The sequence below is a fragment of the Panthera onca genome, chromosome B4 (genome assembly GCF_046562875.1).
Source record: "Panthera onca isolate mPanOnc1 chromosome B4, mPanOnc1 haplotype 2, whole genome shotgun sequence".
NCBI classification, from domain to species: Eukaryota; Metazoa; Chordata; class Mammalia; order Carnivora; family Felidae; genus Panthera; species Panthera onca.
Window position 1 is genome coordinate 81787909 of NC_138345.1, and position 18319 is coordinate 81806227.

The window sequence follows — 18319 nt, forward strand, 5'->3', positions numbered from 1 at the left end:
ACAAAGCTGTCATAATCAAAACAGTATGGCACTGGCACAAAATAGGAACAATAGATCAATACAACAGAATAGAAAACCCAGAAATAAACCCACAACTCTATGGTCAATTAATCTTTGACAAAGCAGCAAAGAATATCCAATGGGGGAAAATGTCTCTTCAACAAATGGTATTGGGAAAACTGGACAGCAACAGGCAAAAAAATTAAAATGGACCACTTTCTTACACCATACACAAAAATAATTTCAAAATGGATTAAAGACCTAAATGTGAAACCTGAAACCATAAAAATTCTAGAAGAAAACACAGCAGTAATTTCTTTGACATAGGCCATAACAACTTCTTTCTAGAAATGTGTGTAATTTTTTTAGCGACTGTACTTCAATAAGGCTTTTTTAAGCTTCAAATTAAATGAAAAGTTTAAATTTCATGGAAGGATTAAATAATTTTAAAATGAAATAAACATAATCCATCAATACAATTTACTATATCAACAAAAAAATTTTGTAAATATATGATTATCTCAGTATATGCAGAAAATGCAAAATTAAAATTCAACATACATTCATGATTTTTTTAACTCCTAGAAAATTAGAGAGAGAAGTAAATTTTTCAACTTAATATAAGGCCTCCATGAAAAAAACAACAACTAACATTAATCTTAATGGGAAAAACTGAATGTCTTTCACCTAAGATTGGGAACAAGGCAATGTCCACTGTCACCACTCATATTCAATACTGTTATAGAAGTCCACTTATAAAAGTGGAATAAGACATGAAAAAATATTGGAAAGAAAGAAATAAAACTGTCTTATTTGTAGACTGCATGATCAACACAAAATTCCAAAGATTCTACAAAGGCTACTGGAACTAATAAGTGAATTTAGCAAGATCACAAAGTGCAAGTAAACATATAAAAATCAACTGTATTTCTATATATTAACAATGAGCAATTACTGGAGTTTACAAGAAATAGTACCAGAGACAAGACAGCTGTGTAAGTTCTCTGGAGATCTGCATACGGTTCCCTTGAGTCATCACTGAGTACTAATCAGCAAATGTGTATAATAAAACTACCCAAGGTTTGATCTAGGCTTCTCTGGCTTCTTTCTGTATGAACCAAGAAGACATCTAGCTAACCCCCAAAACAAAGATCCCTGAAGCCATCTCCCTAAGGCAAAGACAACAGGTCTTTTTTTGTAGCTACAGAGACTTATTAATGTATTCCCATGCCTTCCTTGAGGGCACTTCCATTAGTTCCCTAGAAGCTAGATACAGTTTCAGGGTGAGCAGGCAAAAAGGAAACTGGAATTTCAGATGGAATCATGAAGGGTATAGAAAAGGTGAACAGAAACCTGTTCACAATATTCTAAAATATGAGAAATATAGGGAAGCTTCTCAAAGCTTGAAAACAACGAAATTAAGACAAATCAAAAGACATCTAATATATAGACACATATTCATGATCTTAACAGCTAGAAATTGTTGGTAAAAACTGAAAAACTAAACCCAAAATCTATAAAGAACTTACCAAACTCAACACCCAAAACACAAGAAATGGGCAGAGGACATGAATAGACACTTTTCCAAAGAAGACATCCAGATGGCCAACAGACAAATGAAAAGCTGCTCAACATGACTCATCATCAGGGAAATACAAATCAAAACCACACTGAGATACCACTTTACACCAGTCAGAGTGGCTAAAATTAACAATTCAGGAAACAACAGATGCTGGTGAGGATGTGGAGAAACAGGAACCCTCTTGCACTTTTGGTGAAAATGCAAATTGGTGCAGCCACTCTGGAAAACAGTATGAAGGTTTCTCAAAAAATTAAAAATAAAATTATCCTACAACTGAGCAACTGCACTTCTAGGAATTTATTCAAAGGACACAAGAGTGCTGATTCATAGGAGCACTTGTACCCCAATGTTTATAGCAGCACTTTCAACGACAGCCAAATTATGGAAAGAGACCAAATGTCCATCAACTGATGAAATGGATAAAGAAGATGCGGTTTTACATACAATGGAATACCACTTGGCAATGAGAAAGAATGAAATCCTGCCATTTGCAACAACGTGGATGGCACTGGAGTGTATTATGCTAAGTGAAATAAGTCAGTCAGAGAAAGACAGATATCATATGTTTTCACTCATAGGTGGAACTTGAGAAGCTTAACAGAAGACCATGGGAGAAGGGAAGGAAAAAAAATAGTTTCAAATAGAGAGGGAGGCAAACCACAAAAGACTCTTAAATACAGAGAACAAACTGAGGGTTGATGGGGGGTGGGAGGCAAGGGAAGGGGGAAATGGGTGATGGGCATGGAGGAGGGCACTTGTTGAGATGAGCACTGGGTATCGTATGTAAGCAATGAATCATGGGAATCTACCCTCAAAACCATATATATACATTGTATGTTATGTATGTATATATACATTGTATGTTAGCTAACTTGACAATAACTTATATTTAAAAATAATAATAAAATAAATCCTCACAAATAAAAATTCAGTAAAAAAAAAACTGAAAAACTAAGATTTCAGGAGACGGAAAAGAATTGTCCAAGGTCTCAGTGTTAATAACAGAACTAGACTAGAATCAAAGTCTTCTGATGTCTGATACAGAGGCATACCATGTCCACATTATGAAAAAGTACCCTTATTTAACGCCATGTCTGAGCATAATATTTGAGCAATATAATTTAAAATAAAATGAATATTGTGATCAGGCTGGACATATATGGCTATGCTTCAGGGCTAGCCAAAATTATAAGGATGACAAAGTTGTCTGATACCTTTTGACCTACTTATCAGTTCTCAAAAGTATTTATGAACAGAGAAAACAGACTCTTAACTATAGAGAACAGAGGGTTATCGGGGGAGTGGAGGGAGATGGTGAAATAGCCGATGGGAATTAAAAGTACACTTATAATGATAAGCATGGAAAACTGTACAGGACTGTTGAATCACTATATTGAACACCTGAAATGAATATAACACTGTATGTTAACTATACTGGAATTAAAATTTTAAGCTAAATTTAAAAAAACTACTAACAGTTATTACCAACTACATTATCAACAACTGATAGGGACACATATTCATTAGGAAGCAAGCTCTTAGGTAAGTATTTTGTCATCTTCTCGGGGGATTTTTGACAAATTGTCCTGCTTACAATTTGTGGCCAGAACAACTATATCCTGAGTAAATTAGTGAATTCTGATCCTGAGTAAATTAGTGAATTCTGATTACAAATTCCCCTGAGTACCACTTGGTTTTTTCCCAGCACTGAGTCTGCAATAGAAGAGTCTATAAAGCAAATGTCTCTTTTCATTGAATGGAACCTGTTCAGAGCCTCTCACATGACCTAAAACTTCAGAACCTTAGATTCCAGAAGGAACCATGGACCATAGCACAAGGGGGAAGCTTCCAACCCCACCTCAGACTTTCCCTGACCCTTCTGCTGCATGATTTGGATGTTGACTAAGTAACAGAATTTTGTCTTTGGATAGCTATTTTTTAGGATTGTTGCTGCCGTAAGGGAAGAAAAGGCTAGATAAAAAAGAAGAATGGGTCAAGAAAAGATTTCTATGGAAATGTAATCCTGTGACTATTTGTACAGAGTTGCCTCCACATTTCGCTGCAAGTCTGAGCTCTTTTCATGAAACCACAGAGGACTTGCCAGACTGTACACTCCCTGCTCCCTCTTTGGGGGATCCTCAGAGGCCTGACAAGCTTGTGTTGTCCCTGGGCTGGTAAGTTCCTGAGGCCACTTCTCAGATAACCAGTCACTGTGCAGAAAAGGAGGGAGCCACAGAGCATAGTTTCCCTTGTCAGAGCCCCGAAATGACCCAAGACCAAGGTTTCTGAATTACTAGGCAAATTGGCTACTGCTCCTGTGAGCTTTCTTGTGCTCATTCTCAGAAAACAACAGGTTAAGAAACTTAAAAATTAAAAAAAATAAAAATAAAAAAATAAAGCTAGAGGATAGTCCTCTCCAAAGAGATCCCTGTACTCCCATGTTCATTACAACATTATTCACAGTATTCAAGGTATGGAAACAACCTAGTTGGCCATCAATGGATGAATGGATAAAGAAAATGTAATATATATAATGGACTATTATTCGGCCTCAAAAAAGAAGGCAGTCCTGCCACTTGCAATGACATAGATGAACATGGAGGCCATTATACTATGTGAAATGAGCCAGACAAAGACAAATACTGTATGGTATCTTTTATATGTAGGATCTAAATAAAAAGTCAAACTGAAGGAAACAGAGTAGAATGGTGGTTACCATGGGCTGGGTGGGGATAAATAGGGAGAGGTTGGTAGAAGTGTACAAGCTTTCAGTTATAAGATGAGTAAGGTCTGAAGACCTAATGTATAACATAGTGACTGTCCGTGTCCCTTCTGCTAGCAGCTCTTGGTCTTTTGGCCATCCTGGTGGTTCCTCGAGGGGCCGGCTGCCTCGCTCCTGGCCTTGCGAATCCGGCCCAGGCCCCGGGGGGGGGGGGGGGGGGGGGGGCATCCTCTGGTACAGGAGGCTCCCAGAACCGGGCTGCACTTGCCAAAGCGCCGGCTCTGGCCCAGCTCCCTGCGTGGGAACTGGAAGGGGCCTCTGGGAGCAGACGAGCCCAGGCGCCGTAGGCTTAGCAGACGTGGCCGTGTACTTCTCGCTGTAGGAGTGGGGGTGTCTGCGGCCTGCTCAGAGGGCCTGTAGCTGGACGTGGTGCCGGAGACCTACAGTCATCTGGGCGCGCTCGGTGAAGTCCCGCCTACTCGCCTGGGCCACCTCCCGGCCCACCCCGCCCACACTCGAGCTGGCACCCGCAGTGAGAGGCCCCAGGTCAGGAAGTCGGGACAGCAGGGGGCGGCCTCCGCGTGGCGTTTGCGTTCTCCCAGGGTTCCGAGGCACTAAGCCAGCCCTCATCTGGGTGGAGGAAGGGGCCGACCTGTGGGGCCCTGATGCCCGGGGTCCGGAGGTGGAAGAGTGTCTGACAGAAACAGACTCAGATTCCAGAAAAGGACGGGAAAGGACAAAGAGAAAGGACTGAGGCACCTGAGAAGATCCTTTCTGTGGAAGCTCAGCCTCCTGGGCTGAAGGCTCTGAAACACCCTTCTGCTGGGCTCCCTTAGAGCTTGGAGCGACCATCCAAGACAACCCGCCGAGCTCACCCCCCACTCTGTGCCCACCCCGTCCCCAGAGCAGGCCAGCGTCACGGTTGCTACATGAGCGGAAGGAGTTTTGCCTGGCGCTCGGCCCTGGTGGCGCACCTGTGCACCCACACGGGCGAGAAGCCTTTCTGTAGCCCTGACTGTGGCAAGGGTTTTGGCCCGGCCTCCTCTCCGAGCAAGCACCGGGCCAGCTATGGCGAGAGCCGTCCTACCGCTGCCTGGACCGTGGCCGGGCTTCCCCCGGCGCTCAGCCCTCACCACTCACCTACGGGTCCATGCAGACCAGAAGCCCTGCCGCCGTGATGACTGTGGCCGCTGTTTTAGCCGGAGCTCTGCCAGCTCCAAGCACCAGCGGGTCCACGGCAGCGAGACTCCCTTCCAGTGCGAGGACTGTGGCCACGCCACTGCTCATGCGTCAGACCTTCGGCGTCACGTGCACACGCACACTGGAGAGAAGCCCTACCCATGCCCAGACTGCGGGCGCTGCTTCTTCAGAGCTCAGAAATGGCAGTGCATCGGTGGACCCACAGCGGACCACCCCTACCTCTGTCCTCAACGTGGCAGGCGCTTTGGCCAGAAGTCAGCCGTGGCCAAGCACCAGTGGGTCCATAGGCCTGGTGCCGGGAGACACAGAGGCCAGGGTGCCAGTGGGTTGCCTGTGCCCCTGGCCCCTGGCCACGGGGACCTGGACCCACCTGTGGGCTTCCAACACTACCCAGAAATATACCAGGAGTGTGGGTGATGGTCTCAAAGGTTGCAAGCCCAAGGGTGGAGATCTAGACGTTGCCTGAGGCCCAGGCTGGGCTCGGGGGCCTGAACCTCTGTGGCGGCTCCAGGGAAGTCACAGAACTCTGGGCAAGAGGTGGACCTGGGGGATGAGGACCATTTTACCTTGGGCCTTCACACGCTGGATCTGCTGACACCTTGCTCCCAACTGTCCCAGACTCTAGAATCCCCCTTTGCCGAGTTAAGACGTGAGGTAAGCACCTTCACAAGACAACCCCTGTGGGGACGGAAAAGCTGTTTCTCAGCTTAGACAAGAGGACTGAAGTAGAAAAGAACTTTGTTTTATCCATTGTCCTTTTAGTGCAGGAATTGAAAACTGGTGGCCATGTACTGAATCTGGTTTGCAGCAACCTTTTAAACATTATTTTGGGCCCAACCAGCATTTTAAAATCTTACAAATTACTGGTTAAGATTTAAAAAGATATTTCTTTCACACGTAGGTTTCTGGCCTCTTCAAAGGTTTGGCAACTTGACCTGAGCTGAGGGACAGCTGTTCGGCGTGCCCACCACTCCATATCCGCTCCTGTCCAATGTCAGCTGGCACTTATCATTGTCTGTCCATGTCTCTGATAAAGCAGGCCCTCTCCATCTGGCATTTTCCCCTCATTTACGTGACCTGTTTGGCTCCTGTATTCATTTGGGTTTGCACACTGGTGTACACCATTCATGTTTTCCTGAATCAGGGATTCAGGTAGACAGCATATATGTGAAAGGGTGGCAGGAGAGAAGTAAAAGCAGACTTTATTTAAAAAAAAAAAAAAAGGGGGGGCGCCTGGGTGGCGCAGTCGGTTAAGCATCCGACTTCAGCCAGGTCACGATCTCGCGGTCCGTGAGTTCGAGCCCCGTGTCAGGCTCTGGGCTGATGGCTCGGAGCCTGTTTCCGATTCTGTGTCTCCCTCTCTCTCTGCCCCTCCCCCGTTCATGCTCTGTCTCTCTCTGTCCCAAAAATAAAAAAATAAAAAAAAAAAAAAAAGACCATAGACTATAGTGGATAATACTGTATTGTGTAATTGAAATTTAAGAGAATAGAACTTAAATGTTCTCACCAAAAAAAAAAAAAAAAAAAAATGCTTAATATGTGAGGTGATGGATGTGCTAATTAACTGTGGGGTCCTTTCACGATGTATACATATATCAAATCATCATAATGTATACTTTAAATATCTTACAATTTTATTTATAAATTATACCTCGGTATATCTGGGGGTGGGGGGAGGGAAGGGAGTCTGAGTAAAAATAAGACACCCCCTCTCTTCCAGTAATTTATAATCCAGATGCAAATGTCAGACAACTTTTAATAAGGGTTCAATGTAAGCAAACAGCAAGGTAAGTGAAAAATGCTTCTTATTCCAAAATACATGCTACATATGCAAACAATGCTTTAAGAAGTAGAAAATTTTGTTGTGAAACCGAGAGTTGATGGAAGGTAGTGTGTGGGAGATGGGCTAAATGGTGATGGGTATTAAGGAGAGCACTTGTCAGGGCACCTGGGTGGCTAAGTCAGTTAAGCATCTAACTTCAGCTCAAGTCATGATCTCACAATTTGTGGGTTCAAGCCCTGCATCAGGCTCTGTGCTGACAGCTCAGAGCCTGGAGCCTGCTTAGGATTCTGTGTCTCCCTCTGTCTCTGCCCCTCCCCGACTTGTTCTCTGTCTCGCTCTGTCTCTCAAAAATAAATAAACATTTAAAAGTTTAAAAAAAAAAAAGGAGGGCACTTGTGTTGAGCACTGGGTGTTATATGCAAGTGATGATTCACTAAACTCTACCCCTGAAAACAATAATACACTGTATATTAACTAACTAGAACTTAAATAAAAAATTTGAAGGAAAAAAATTTTTTGTTGTGAATACAGATCTGAGAAGACCAGTGCATCTACTGATAAGGGAAAGGTAAGTGCTGAGCAGATGAACAAAAAGCAGTCCCTAGGCTCAAGATGTTTGTGGCCTGGCAGGGAAGAGAGGTTCTATCCTACGTCACTGACTCTACAGAAATATAACAGAGGCACAAACTATGTGTTACCAGAGCTGGGAGAAAGCAGAAGAATCAGCAGGCCTACGGGAAAGGCCTCATGTAAGAGGTCACACTTAGACTGGATCTTGAAGGATGAATAGGTGTTTGCCAGTTCTAAAGAGAACTGGGGGAAGAGCAGAGAATTCTTTGTAGCCTTTTTCAGAGGAAATAAAAGAAATAAAAGAGGAAAGAAATAAGGAAAGGAGAGGGAAAAGTCACTGACATTCAATAATACCTCAAAGATTCTGAAAGATCTAGGGTGATTTCTGACTAGGGAAGAATCTCCGGAAGCTTCTGCTCTGCTTCCCTGAATCTATAGGGAGACAGTGGACAGGTAAAAGAATGATGCCCTTTAGGAGAAATTTTCATCTTCTTCATCCTAATTTCTGATGCTCCTATCTGCCCAGGTTGCACATTTCTGGAAAGGGCTGAGGCCCACAATGGCCAATCAGACCATAGTGACTGAGTTCTTCCTCCAAGGCCTGACAGACACCAAAGAGCTTCAGGTGGCAGTTTTCCTGCTCCTGCTGCTTGCCTACCTTGTGACTGTCTCTGGAAACCTGGTTGTCATCAGCCTGACCTTGCTGGACACACGCCTGCAAACCCCTATGTACTTCTTCCTCCGGAATCTGTCCTGCCTAGAAATTTGGTTCCAAACCGTCATCGTGCCCAAGATGTTGCTCAACATTGCCACAGGGACCAAGACCATCAGTTTTGCTGGCTGCATTACTCAGGACTTTTTCCACATCTTCCTGGGGGCTACAGAGTTCCTCCTCCTCACAGCCATGGCCTATGACCGGTATATTGCCATCTGCCAGCCCCTCCACTACCCCATCCTCATGAGCAACAGAGTCTGCACACAGCTTATCCTCACCTGCTGGCTGGCAGGATTCTTCTTCATCATAGTGCCTGTCATCCTGACCAGTCAGCTTCCATTCTGTGACACCCACATCAACCACTTCTTCTGCGACTATACGCCTCTAATGGAGGTGGTGTGCAGTGGGCCACAGGTGTTAGAGATGGTGGATTTTACCCTGGCCGTGGTGGCGCTGGTCAGCACTCTAGTGCTGATCTCCATATCCTATGTCCAGATCATCCGGACAATTGTCAGGATCCCCTCGGTCCAAGAGAGAAAGAAAGCTTTCTCCACCTGTTCCTCCCATATCATTGTGGTCACCCTGTGCTATGGCAGCTGCTTCTTCATGTATGTGAAGCCCTCTCCAGGCAAGGGGGTTGATTTCAACAAAGGAGTGTCCCTAATCAATACAATTATTGCCCCCCTCTTGAATCCCTTTATCTACACTCTCAGGAACCAACAAGTTAAGCAAGTAGTGAAAGACCTGATCAGGAAAATGGCATGGCTCCAAAATAAATGACAGCCCTACAAGTCACCTTCCAGGGAAATAGGACTCTCCTCCCCAGAGTCCAAGAATTCTACAAAAAAGTATTTTCAAGGTTAAGCTTTCATGAATACTTTCTTCAAAATCCTCAAAGCTTCCATCCATTCCCTGGTCCCAAAGCCACACCCGTATTTTAGGTATTTGTTATGTCAGCACCCCACTTCCAGGTACCAAAATATGTATTAATTACCGATTGCCCCTTAATGACTTACACACAAAACCTAGTGGCGTAAAACAACAAACATTTGTCATCTCATAGCTTCAGTGGGCCAGAACCTGGGTGATTAGATCAGTAACTCCTGCTTAAGGTGACTCACGAGACTGTAGTCAGGCTGTCAACCAGGGCTGTGGCCTCACCCAAAGTCATGATTGAGGGCGCATGTGCTTCCAAGTTTACTCACTTGGTTGTCAGTAGAAATATCCCTGTGGGACCAAAACCAATGCTCCCTATAGACCAGGGAGGGAGGTGAAGAAAAAAGAAAGAAAAGTAAGACTGGGTCAAGAGTCTGAACAGGGACCACTCAAAAACATCGTAGTTTCAGGGCTATGCAGTCCTGGGTGACTCAGTCAGTTAAGCATCCAATTTCAGCTCAGGTCATGATCTCACGGTTCATGGGTTTGAGCCTCACATCGGGCTCTGTGCTTACAGCTCAGAGCCTGGAGCCTGTTTCAGATTCTGTGTCTCCCTCTGTCTCTCTGCCTCCCCTGCTTGTCTTCTGTCTCTCTCTCTCTCAAAAATAAATAAACATTAAAAAAATTATCTAAGTAAAAACACAGTAGTGTCCCCCAATGACAAATCTAAATGTCCCTCTGTATGAAGAGGCAGCTCTGAAACTCCAGGAAGGCAGGGTATTAACCAGACATCAAGGGAAAATTTGAGTTGCACACACAGTCACAGACTTTGGACTCCAACTACACCATCATATGCACCACTGCTATACTTCCAGAGCTTAGGCCTCACTCACCCTCCTGACCTTTCCCCACATCCCTTATGCCAAGTCCACCACATTCACCCACTGTCAGCCTCCTCTTTCTCTGCTCCCAAGATAGCTTTATCCTAAAGGAACAGGAAGCCCCCAGACCTGGCCTGTTCCGGCTTCATGCCTCCCCCTTCAATCCTGGCCTTCACGGGTGCTCAGGAATCCCTTTCCTCGCCTCTGAAATCCCTGACAAAAGTCCTTGGGGGACAATATTTCTCTCTTCAATCATGATCCTTCCCTTTCCCACTCTTTCTCTCCTTGGTCAGCTCATTACATAATTTTCAGAAAAGCATGAAGCTGTGCAGCCTAAGCCCAGAAAAATTCACTCCCTTCACCTCAGTGTATCTCTGGCCCTACATCTGCTTTCTCATCCTTGCCTCCTCTTTCAAAGGAGAGGGATCTCTGGATCTCTGTTACCTCAAAAGATGAAACATGGTGCCGGGGGTATTAAAAACAACATAGGAGCGCCTGGGTGGCTCAGCTGGTTAAGCATCCAACTCTTTATTTGGGCTCAGGTAATGATCTCATGGTTCATGAGATCGAGCCCCACATCGGGCTCTGTGCTGACAGCATGGAGCTGTTTGGGATTCTCTCTCTCCCTCTCTCTCTGCCCTTCCCCTGTTCACCCTCTCTCTACCCCTCTCTCAAAACAAACATTCTTTTCAAAAAAGAACACAAATTCTCAAGCTAAGCAGGCCTTTATTTAGACCCTACTTCTCCTGATTTCTAGTTTATGTGGCCTTGAGCCTGGGTTTCCTCTTCTAAAAAATAGTCTGCAATAGAAAATATTTGATGCTTCTAGCCCTTTTCTTTCCCTCCCCAGCCCCTCACAGCTGGACCTTCACCAGCTTTTGCTCACTTGCCTCCACCATGCTGCTTCTTTTGAGGTAATAGGTATGCAGAAATACCCACTCCTCTGAGAGGGGTTGGTTCCCCAAACTAGCTCCAAATCATTCCCATTTGTATTCATAGTACCACCATCCTTTCACTTTTGAGGCTAGACATCTCTTTTTTTTTTAATATTTATTTATTTTAGGGAGAGCACAACAAGAGAGGGAGGGCAGAGAGAGGAAGACAGATGATCCAAAGTGGGCTCTGCACTGACAGGCTTACAGCAGAGAGCCCGACGTGGGGCTCAGACTCAAAAACAGTGAGATCACGACCTGAGCCAAAGTCGGATGCTCAGCTGACTGAGTCACCCAGGTGCCCTGGGCTAGACATCTTGAAGCCATCACTAACCCTTCCCTGCAATCTGTCGCCCACCCCTGCTGTCTCCTCCCTCAAAATGGTTCTCAGATTCACTCTGCTCCTGTATTTCAACACTGCACATAGGCCACATGTCAAATACGACCATCAGAGACTGCTAGAGATAGTCTCACAGTCTTTGCTTTCTTAGAGCCACTTTCTTTGGTAAGACCCTCCCACATTGACTCTGGGTTTGGCCATGTGGCTTGCTTCAGACATTGTGACACTAGCAATCATAATGCAAGCAGAACTTCCAAAAGCCTTTGAAACCCTCTGACTCCCATGTGAGCAAGCCTGGGCTGTCCTACTAGATGATAAAAGACCCAAGACCTCTTTGCCACCATCACTTTTGCTGATACTAATCACATACACACACACACACACACACACACACACACACACAGCACAGGTGGCCAGGTGGCCAGCAGCCATCTGGGGATGCATGAATGAGCCCATCAAAGATCAACAGAAGAACCACCCAAATGAGCCCAGCCCAAGAAGCCAACCCACAGAATCATGAACTAAATAAATGTGGTTGTTTTAAGTCACTAAGAGTTCAAACGGTTTGTTACTCAACAAAAATTAACCAGTACACAAACCAAAAGTAAACATACATGGTAAACATATGTTGTGTGCCGGTTAAGGATCCAAGATTAAAAAGTGAGTTGAAGTTGGCTTGGTCAGGTCAGGAAAGAGAAATTCATCTCTTCTCATCCATGGCTATAGGCCAGAGAAAGTTACCCAGAAATAGGCCCTAAACAGAAGACATACTGAGGCAAAATTATTTACTTTTCTTCTGGGACATTCCATGTCCTCATCACAGGTAATCTGGCCCCTAAAGTAAGACTTGGATGGGAATGTTGGCCCAGTAGACTTTGAAAATCTTATCCCAAGGAATCTGATTTGAACATTATCTGTGTGAAATGAGATTTTAAAGTTTCCCAGAAAGGGTGCCTGTGTGGCTCAGTCAGTTAAGCTTCTGACTTCGGCTCAGGTCATGATCTCACAGTTTGTGAGTTCCAGCCCCACATCAAGCTCTGTGCTGACAGCTCCTGGCCTGGAGCCTGCTTCAGATTCTATATCTCCCTCTCTCTCTGTCCCTCTCCCACTGGTACTCTGTGTATCTCTTTCAAAAATAAATAAACATTTTTAAAAAAATTTTTAATGAAGTTTCCCAGAGAGCTCAGAAACCACGTGGAGCCTCAAGTCCCCACACTCTTGTCAGGAGCATTTCTGGGACACCCTTTTCCAGGGACTCTGTCCCCAGAGAATAAAAATTCTCACATGAAGGCCATGGTCTGCAAGAGAGACCTGGAGCTACCCAGGCTGAGTGTGTGGGTAGCTGTGGAAAACAGACAGGAGAAAGATGTGCTGATTCACTCATTTCTCAGCCTGTATCAGTCTTAACTGAATGTAGCCCTTCCCCTTGTCCACACCTAGTAAAGACACAATTTATGAGCCAAGTCCAAAGCAGACAAATGCTTTGTGTGCTCACAATGTGCTCTCATCTTAAGCACCAGCATACTGTACTAGGACTTCATAAATTCATCCCACCTTCTGCTTCAAAGTTATTAGGATAATTCCTTTGTGAGGCCCCCCACCAGAACTGTGGAATGAGGAGAGAGATTGAAGACCCAGGTAGCCACTTAGAACGTGTACAAGCCCATGAAACCAGATTCTCAAGGCGTGGAACCAGTATTCCAGAGACAATCAGGGAAATGGCTCCCTCTAGTGGGATTTTCTATTTTTACAATGTCACATACACACCACAGTTTAAAAAGCTCAAAAGATTTAAATTCTCAAACAATGGAATCACTGTCCCAGGAATTATCTAAACAAACACCTCTCTCTAGTTTGGATTTTTGTTGTTTTGTGTTTTGTTTTGTTTTGTTTGTTTTAGAAAATGTCAACTACAGTGGCTGGCACAAAATTGACCAACCCTAATGAATGTAACTTAGTCAAACTCTCATTTATGGCTTAATTTTTCTCCCTGCTATGTTCCATATGGGTGTAATCAGGTTAAGTAAGGCATTATGGACTACTCTTTATTGTTCTTAATGTCTGCTCCTTCTAATCACTGTTGATTTGGAAGGCAGTCTCACTAGGATGCAGATACTTTCATGTGTAATTTTATTAAAAATTAATTTAATAAAAATTAATTCAAACCTGCATTTATGGAGTTAATAAACTCATCTAGGCATTTTCAGTGCCTTGCTTTAATTATTAAACCATTAATAAGATAAATCTGCTAGATCTGCCTGTAGAGAATTTATAAATTTAAGCGATGTATTGGTATTAGATGATTTTTTTTAATCGTTGAGTCGTTTTTTTAGTCTGTTAAGGTTAAGAGTTATGGGGATCATTTTAATGTTTTATTTATTTTGAGAGAGACAGAGAGAGCACACACATACGAGCACAAGCAGAGGAGGGGCAGAGAGAGAGAGGGAGAGGAAGAATCCCAAGCAGGCTCCGAGCTGTCAGTGCAGAGCCCAACACAGGGCTTGATCCCACAAAACATGAGATCATGACTTGATCCAAAATCGAGTCAGACGCTTAACTGATTGACCCATCCAGGCTCAAGAATGATGAGATTTTTATTTTAGGGCTTAGTTAAATGTATTTGTATTTTAATTTTAATCAAACAAAATACCAGATCTAGGGAGATGCCTGTCTATGAAAATTTTATGAATTTAAGTAGCATGCTGGTATTAGTGAGAAAGATTTTTCTAAGGGGTTGAGTAGTCTTTCTAACCTACTAGGGCTGAGAATATAAATATTTTTGTTTAGAACACTGAAGGGGCGTACTCACAGATTCAGGAACTCTGCTTAGATATAATTCCCAATAGCTATGTAAGGACTCTCAATAAAAATTAAAAGATCAAAGTAAAATCCTTAAAGAAAATAGCCAGAATTGACTATACATCCACTCTTAACTCATGGCTCAAATAGGGAAAAACAGTGACTTGAAGTGTTCTCTTCCTCCCCCCTTTTTTTTAATGTTTATTTATTTTTGACAAAGAGAGAGTGAGAGGGAGAATGCACGTGTGGGGGAAGGGCAAAGAGAGAGGGAGGGAGAGTGAGAATCTCAAGCAGGCTCCATGCTTAACATGGAACCACGTGTGGGGTTCCCTCTCCCAACCCTAAGATCATGACCTGAGTTGAAATCAAGAGTCAGATGCTTAACCGACTGAACCCCCCCAGGCGGCCTTCTTCTTCCCTTCCTAATAACAAAGTGCTAAGTCTTTCTATGAGGGGAAGGAGAGGGTGGAGATCTGAACTGTTCTAATTTTTCATTCTGTTTAAATATGTGCGTGGTCACTTCTGTGTTTATCCTAGACAAGACAACACCTTCGGGGGGGGGGGGGGGGGGGTTGGAGGAAGGGAGGGAGGAAGAAAAGGAGGAAATAAGAGAGAAGAAAGGAAGAAAATGGGGGGAAATAGGAAGAAAGAAAGGAGACAAAGAAACTCCGATCTTGAAACTGCTATTTACAAATACATTTGCAGGTGTTCAAAACATGGATTCTCCAAAATTACTTTCTACTTGGAAATTTCCTTCCAAGTATAAACTTTTAAAATACTTACAGAGGCATAAAATCTTATTTGTCAAGATGTGAAAAAACTTTTTTGAAACTTTTATTTAGAAGATTAATGTATGAATGTGCTCTGGACAGACCAATTGGGTGGAAAGAGAGAGGGAGGAGAGAGAGATTTTCAGCAGCTTCTAAGCTGAAAGGGACAAGAAACTCCTGTTTGTCTCTTTTAAAAAGTAATTTTAGGGGCTCCTGGGTGGCTCAATTGGTTGAGCACCTGACTCTTGATTTCAGCTCGGGTCATGATCCCAGAGTCATGGGATTCAGTCTCAAATCAGGCTCCATGCTAAGCATAGAGCCTGTTCAAGATTCTCTTTCCCTCTGTCCTCTCCCCCACTCTCTCTCTAAAATAAAATAAAATAAAATAAAATAAAATAAAATAAATTCTCTCTCTCTGTCCCTCTTTCATGTTCGCTCTCTCTCTAAAATTAAAAACTATGTTTTTTTGGGGGCCCCTGGGTGGCTCAGTTGGTTGAGCATCTGACTCATGATTTTGGTTCAAGTCATAATCTCATGGTTCGTGGGACTGAGCCCTGCATCAGGCTCTGCACTGACAGCTTGGGGCTTGCTTAGAATTCTCTCTTTCCCTCTCTCTTTCTGCCCCTCTCCTGCTTGTGTTCTCTCTCCCCAAGTAAATAAACTTTAAAATATATGTTTTTAAGTAACTTTAAAGAATTTACAATAATGCACTGGAAATATTTTAACAATTGCACCATTCGCAGCTAGTGTGTACGTAAGAAAACTTTATATTTACATTGCTAAATCTCCAAGCACTTTAGCAAAACACTGTAGTAAAAGTCTTGAGTTACACACCATGATTTGAAATGAGCATCATGAAAAGGAACAAGGAAAGTGCCTACTGGATGTTGCTGGCTAGAAGAGACTTTCTGTTACTTACAGTGCAACTGTTTGTTAACAACCATACTAATTAATGGTCAGGGGTGATTTTTCTTAAAGCATTTTACAACCTAAAATGATACCCTGTTGTTTGTTATAGGTTGATAACATTTTACTGTGTTTATTTATGTCTTAGGAAATTGGAGGCTTAGGGTTGACACTATCACATAACATTTTTTCCCATTTAAAATGATGGGAGATGGGTTCCCAGCTAGCATTTTCACCCAGAACATCTGTTTTTTATGAATGGATTATTGATTGTAAAGAGGAGATGCCTGGGTAAAGATTGAGATATCTCAACAATAGCATTGATATCTTGAAGATAATGGAATAATACCTTCAAAATTCTAAAAACAAAAAAATTAATCACACCTAGACTACTATACTCAGCCAATTCTCAATCAAGCACAAAGTTAGAATAAAGAATTTTCATATTTGTAAAGTCCCAAAAACTATATTTCCTATGCACCACACAGTAGCACCTGGAGCTACTGGAGAGTGTACTCCACCAAAACAAGAGTAAGCTAAGAAGGAAAGAGACATTGGAACCATAACACAGGAGCTCTGGTTCAAAAGAAAGTGAAAGGCACTCCCAGCCATCCCCCAGTGGAAGCCATTCATCAGACTCAAGAAAACACAGTCCAGAGGGGAATCTGTAGACAGTCTCTTCCACATATCACACCCCAGGTACATCATAAACAGCCACAGGTCCATCACACTCAGACTGACATGGCGCATCTATACCCACTACATGACCACACCCCCCTCCCTGCATAGACACTCCACACACTACAGGCTCAGTTTCCAGAACGAGTGACAAATGGTAACCTTAGACATTCTTTCTCAGGTACCAATTTTAAGGAAAAAAAAATGCCTTTTCTTGTTCCAAATTCCAAACATGTTCCTGTTGACATCAAGCTAGAGGTTCTCTGCTTCAGTGGAACCATCTACCTTCAGGAGCCTCTTTCTACTTCATACCGCCTCCAAGAGTGTATCCTCCTGCCTTCACAGGTCATCTGGCCATCTAGTAATCCAGCCAGCCAGGCACACCTCCACCTATCCCTCTTCTGTCCATGTGGCCAGTTATCCATCCATTTATGTGCCTATCTATCCATCAACCAATTTGTCCATCCATCTGTCTCTCCTGGACTTGTCAGCATAGTCTAAAGATCCAAAAGAGCCTTACTACAAACCCCTCTCTAGGGAGCTGCTCTGTGAATGAGTCAGGAATGCCACCCCTGGAGCTGGAACAGGCCCAGTTTCTCAGGCCCAGTGCACACCAGCGTGCATCAGACAAAATCCTCCCAAGGTCACCACATACTAGAACCAGGGAGCTTGTCTCTGGGCCCAGCCAAGGGCCCTCTGAGCTGTTGGTTCATAAACAAGGCCTGTACATGAGGCAAGGAGAAACTGCAAAAAGAGGCAACCCCTCCAGATTGGCAGGTGGCAGGTTTAACAAGCGAGCAAGCTTACAAGGCTTGTCTTGAGCAGCTGCAACAGACAATAATGTACACCATCCAGAAAGTTTCAACAACACCTTATTCTCTCAATGTCACATCCTTGAAATGGTTCCCACTGTGAGAGAGACACATACTCAAAGGACAGCGGAGGGGATAAGGAGCCTCCAATTGCCCAGCTGCAGCTCTGGAGTCAACCAGCAGTCACACCCTCTCAATGACCTCCTCCTGCACTCCATCACTTGTGACCAGCTCTTACAATCTTACATGCCCCCCCTCCTCCTGAGCAGTCAGCAAAGAGTTTTACTGGCATAGAGGTATCTCTTTTGGTGGCTACCTGGCTGCATTAGAGACAAGCGAGAAAAAACACAAGATTAACATCATGATTCCCAAATAAGGAAAAATCATTTTCACCAAGAGTCCCATGATATGAACCATTGATTTATTAAGTCCCCTAGGCTGGAGGTTGGATCACTCAGGGCATTTACTTGTCTCCTCATGTAATTTAATAAAGATAATACATCAGCAGACTCATGAACACATTCTGTCAGGATAATGGCACAGGTGCTTCTTTTCAAGGCAGTAATAATATCCAAGGCCATTCTACTTTGGAGTACAGCTTTGCTCTTTCTACTTTGGAGGACATTTCAGTGTTCATTAAAGACATGTTTTGCTGGCTATCATTTAAGCCTTGAAGAGTGAATTTAGTAAGGGTTTCTGTGTCTGCTATGCTGTCCTCCAGACCAATGAAGGGAGGACAAAGACAGTGGCCAA

At 43.6% G+C, this 18319-nt stretch overlaps 1 protein-coding gene and 1 pseudogene across 1 annotated transcript; both read left to right on the forward strand.

Annotated features, from left to right (window-relative positions):
- The first annotated feature begins 4383 nt into the window (after nt 1–4383).
- LOC132695336 (zinc finger protein 764-like) lies at nt 4384–5921 on the forward strand (annotated as a pseudogene).
- Nucleotides 5922–8416: 2495 nt separating this feature from the next.
- On the forward strand, nt 8417–9352 carry LOC132695335 (olfactory receptor 2AP1-like). The gene has a single exon (XM_060659673.1). It carries the CDS (start codon nt 8417–8419, stop codon nt 9350–9352), a length of 936 nt encoding a protein of 311 aa, XP_060515656.1.
- The last annotated feature ends 8967 nt before the right edge of the window (nt 9353–18319 follow it).

Coding starts and splice junctions, on each gene's coding strand:
- LOC132695335 (XM_060659673.1), top strand. CDS start 8,417: ATGGCCAATCAGACCATAGTGACTGAGTTCTTCCTCCAAGGCCTGACA.